General features: G+C 44.7%; 1 protein-coding gene across 1 annotated transcript in view; it reads left to right on the forward strand.

Annotated features, from left to right (window-relative positions):
- gabrb3 (gamma-aminobutyric acid type A receptor subunit beta3) overlaps positions 1 to 5000 on the forward strand; it is a gene marked incomplete at both ends in the record, with an annotated part of 21128 nt that overhangs the window by 12465 nt on the left and 3663 nt on the right. The window contains 5 exons of the mRNA XM_083888555.1: positions 239 to 306; positions 1832 to 2052; positions 3307 to 3389; positions 4205 to 4342; positions 4412 to 4564. Coding sequence (XP_083744681.1) covers positions 239 to 306; positions 1832 to 2052; positions 3307 to 3389; positions 4205 to 4342; positions 4412 to 4564 — 663 coding nt within the window. The remainder of the gene's footprint in view (positions 1 to 238; positions 307 to 1831; positions 2053 to 3306; positions 3390 to 4204; positions 4343 to 4411; positions 4565 to 5000) is intronic.

Below are 5000 nucleotides of genomic sequence, written 5' to 3' on the forward strand. Positions count from 1 at the left end.
TCCTCAGAACCAGGTCCTGGTCCACAGAACCAGGTCTTGGTCCACAGAACCAGGTCCTGGTCCACAGAACCAGGTCCTCAGAATCAGGTCCTGGTCCTCAGAACCAGGTCCTGGTCCACAGAACCAGGTCTTGGTCCACAGAACCAGGTCCTCAGAACCAGGTCCTCAGAACCAGGTCCTGGTCCACAGAACCAGATCCTGTATTAGTTCTAATGAACCCTGTGGTCTCTGTCCTCAGGTCGTCCTGTAGCTGTAGGGATGAGTATAGATGTGGCCAGTATTGACATGGTGTCAGAGGTCAACATGGTGAGGACACACACACACACACACACACACACAGCTCCCCCTGGTGGTGAATCCTCATAACACATCAGTCACTAGGACTGTATGTTGGTGATGAGGAGACATGAAGGTGCTGAGTGTCTCCATGACGACCAGATCACACTCTTCACTGTCAGAAGAAGAAGAAGAGAGGAACATTTACTCAACTACTCCTCTTCTTCCTCTTCCTCTCCTCTTCCTCTCTTCTTCCTCTTCCTCTCCTCCTCTCTTCTTCCTCTTCCTCTTCCTCTCCTCTTCCTCTCTTCTTCCTCTTCCTCTCTTCTTCCTTTTCCTCTCTTCTTCTTCTTCCTCTCTTCTTCCTCTTCCTCTCCTCTCCTCCTCTCTTCTTCCTCTTCTCTTCCTCTCCTCTTCCTCTCTTCTTCCTCTTCCTCTCCTCTTCCTCTCTTCTTCCTCGTCCTCTCCTCTTCCTCTCTTCTTCCTCTCCTCCTCCTCTCTTCCTCTCCTCTTCTCTTCCTCTTCCTCTCCTCTTCCTCTCCTCTTCTCTTCCTCTTCCTCTCCCCTTCCCCTCCTCCTCCTCTTCCTCTCTTCTTCCTCTTCCTCTCCTCTCCTCCTCTCTTCTTCCTCTTCTCTTCCTCTCCTCTTCCTCTCTTCTTCCTCTTCCTCTCCTCTTCCTCTCTTCTTCCTCGTCCTCTCCTCTTCCTCTCTTCTTCCTCTCCTCCTCCTCTCTTCCTCTCCTCTTCTCTTCCTCTTCCTCTCCTCTTCCTCTCCTCTTCTCTTCCTCTTCCTCTCCCCTTCCCCTCCTCCTCCTCTTCCTCTCTTCTTCCTCTTCCTCTCCTCTCCTCCTCTCTTCTTCCTCTTCTCTTCCTCTGCCTCTTCCTCTCCTCTTCCATTTCCTCTCCTCTTCCTCTTTTTCCCCACTTCATCTCTTCTTCCTCTTCCTCACTTCCACGTCTATTTCCTCTTCATCTTCCTCTTCCATTAGTATTGAGTTTTATGTTTTTGTGCCGCCACGTTTTTGTTTATTTCATGAAAACTGCTGAATTATTAAAGAGAGAGAGAACATGAGTCAGCAAAACAGAGAGAGAGAGAACATGAGTCAGCAAAACAGAGAGAGAGAACATGAGTCAGCAAAACAGAGAGAGAGAGAACATGAGTCAGCAAAACAGAGAGAGAGAGAACATGAGTCAGCAAAACAGAGAGAGAGAGAACATGAGTCAGCAAAACAGAGAGAACATGAGTCAGCAAAACAGAGAGAGAACATGAGTCAGCAAAACAGAGAGAGAGAACATGAGTCAGCAAAACAGAGAGAGAGAACATGAGTCAGCAAAACAGAGAGAGAGAACATGAGTCAGCAAAACAGAGAGAGATCCATTAACATCAGCTGATGTGTTTGTTTGTTTGTTTGATGGATTCACATGTGAATTATTAACATGTGTGTGTGTGTGTCTCTCTCTCTCTCTCTCTCTCTCTCTCTCTCTCTCTCTCTCTCTCTCTCTCTCTCTCTCTCTCTCTCTCTCTCTCTCTCTCTGTGTGTGTGTGTGTGTGTCAGGACTACACACTGACCATGTACTTCCAACAGTATTGGAGAGACAAGCGTCTGAGTTACTCAGGGATTCCTCTGAACTTAACGTTAGATAACAGAGTTGCTGATCAGCTCTGGGTTCCTGACACATATTTCCTCAACGACAAGAAGTCTTTTGTCCACGGAGTCACAGTGAAGAACAGGATGATCAGACTGCACCCAGATGGAACTGTGCTCTATGGACTCAGGTCAATATAAACACTCACTCTGCCACACCAAAGTCCACAGAGAAAACCAGTGATTTTAGCTCACAGTGAGTGACTTTGGTGTGAGAGAGTGAGTGACTTTGGTGTGGCAGAGTGAGTGACTTTGGTGTGGCAGAGTGAGTGACTTTGGTGTGGGGGAGTGAGTGACTTTGGTGTGGGGGAGTGAGTGACTTTGGTGTGGGGGAGTGAGTGACTTTGGTGTGGGGGAGTGAGTGACTTTGGTGTAGCAGAGTGAGTGACTTTGGTGTGGCAGAGTGAGTGACTTTGGTGTGGGGGAGTGAGTGACTTTGGTGTAGCAGAGTGAGTGACTTTGGTGTAGCAGAGTGAGTGACTTTGGTGTGAGAGAGTGAGTGACTTTGGTGTGGGAGAGTGAGTGACTTTGGTGTGGGAGAGTGAGTGACTTTGGTGTGTGAGAGTGAGTGACTTTGGTGTGAGAGAGTGAGTGACTTTGGTGTGGTAGAGTGAGTGACTTTGGTGTGAGAGAGTGAGTGACTTTGGTGTGGGAGAGTGAGTGACTTTGGTGTGGCAGAGTTAGTGACTTTGGTGTGGCAGAGTGAGTGACTTTGGTGTAGCAGAGTGAGTGACTTTGGTGTGAAAGAGTGAGTGACTTTGGTGTGGGAGCGTGAGTGACTTTGGTGTGGGAGAGTGAGTGACTTTGGTGTGTGAGAGTGAGTGACTTTGGTGTGAGAGAGTGAGTGACTTTGGTGTGGTAGAGTGAGTGACTTTGGTGTGAGAGAGTGAGTGACTTTGGTGTGGCAGAGTGAGTGACTTTGGTGTGGCAGAGTGAGTGACTTTGGTGTGGCAGAGTGAGTGACTTTGGTGTGAGAGAGTGAGTGACTTTGGTGTGGGAGAGTGAGTGCCTTTGGTGTGGGAGAGTGAGTGACTTTGGTGTGGGAGCGTGAGTGACTTTGGTGTGGGAGAGTGAGTGACTTTGGTGTGGGAGAGTGAGTGACTTTGGTGTGTGAGAGTGAGTGACTTTGGTGTGAGAGAGTGAGTGACTTTGGTGTGGGAGAGTGAGTGACTTTGGTTTGAGAGAGTGAGTGACTTTGGTGTGAGAGAGTGAGTGACTTTGGTGTGGTAGAGTGAGTGACTTTGGTGTGAGAGAGAGTGACTTTGGTGTGGTAGAGTGAGTTGTTTACAAACAGTTTAACACTGAGATAAAGACGTGATCATGTGACTTAAAGTGAAGTAGATTTTGTCATCACTTTAAATGTGTGTGTTTTTGTGTTGACACAGAATCACAACAACAGCTGCCTGTATGATGGACCTGAGGAGATATCCTCTGGACGAGCAGAACTGTACGCTGGAGATCGAGAGCTGTACGGTCACACTTCTTATATCATTTAGGACAAAATGTTTTCTTTTGCTTTTTTGTTAAATTTCTGATTTTTTTCCGTTAAATTTTAAATGACATAATTATAGAATTACTTTTTGTAAAATTTTGGAAAAAATTTTTTGCATGACTTTTTTTTTCCGACTTACTTACCTATTACTTTTGTCATTTTTTGGACTTACTACTTTTTTTTTTTTTAATTCTTATGTCAAATTTCGGATGACTATATTTATAGTATAGATTATAGTCAGACTGAGTGTTAAAAATGTTTTAACTTTTTTGTAAAAATTTGGTAAAACATTTTTTTTACTTTTTGTCAAATTTTGGACAAATTTCAAATTTCGGTCGACTTACTAACCCACGTCTTTTTTTGATCATTTTTTGGTCAAGTTTTTTTTTTTCACTTTTTTCATAAATTTCTGAAAAAAATTTTTTGTCAAATTTTTGATGATATATTAGTTTGACTTTTTGGTCACATTTTGGACAAATTAATATTTTTTTGTAAAATTCTGGATTTTTAATAAAAAAAACTTTTTGTCATATTTTGGACATTTTTACTTTTAGTTTGACTTTTTTGTCAAATTTTGGACGACACGCTTTAGAATGATTTTTTTGGTCAAATTAATACAAAGCTTCATGTTTTCATGCAAAAAAAAAACCCTCGCAAAAACTGGTTTAATTATTAAAAACATGATGATGATGAATGATTCATGTATGAAGGACTGATGACAGGATGAATTGTTACAGCTGTGTGTGTGTGTGTGTGTGTGTGTGTGTGTGTGTGTGTGTGTGTGTGTAAAGACGGTTACACCACAGACGACATAGAGTTCTACTGGAAAGGAGGAGACACGGCGGTTACCGGGGTAACGCGCATCGAGCTTCCTCAGTTCTCCATCGTGGATTACAAGCTGGTGTCCAGGAACGTGGTCTTCTCCACAGGTGAGACATGAAGACAGTGAGGGACGCTGTCCTCTGTGTGTGTGTGATTGTGTTGTTGTTGTGTTACAGGTGCGTATCCTCGACTGTCTCTGAGCTTCAAACTGAAGAGGAACATCGGATACTTCATCCTGCAGACGTACATGCCGTCCATCCTCATCACCATCCTGTCCTGGGTCTCCTTCTGGATCAACTACGACGCCTCGGCCGCCAGAGTGGCTTTAGGTACTGTGACCTCTGACCTCTGACCTCTGACCTCTGACCTGTGTGTGTGTGTGTGTGTGTGGATTAGATTTAGTTTTGATGATTAAACCTAAAACACAGCGTTCTACAGAAATCACACAGTCACACACGCACGCACACACACACACACGCACACACACACACACACACACACACACACACACACACACACACACACACACACACACACACACACAGCAGATGAAGTGGTGACTGTGCTCTTTTCACTTTTAGTTGCTGAGTTTGTTGACTTTGTAAAAACGACGACATGAGCTTTAAAGTTGTGCTGATCTAAGCTCAGTGACACACACACACACACACACACACACAGAGACACACACACACACACACACACACACACACACACACACAGAGACACACACACACACACACACACATACACACACACACACACACA

This window comes from Microchirus variegatus (genome assembly GCF_963457635.1).
Source record: "Microchirus variegatus genome assembly, chromosome: 4".
In the NCBI taxonomy this organism is placed as follows: Eukaryota; Metazoa; Chordata; class Actinopteri; order Pleuronectiformes; family Soleidae; genus Microchirus; species Microchirus variegatus.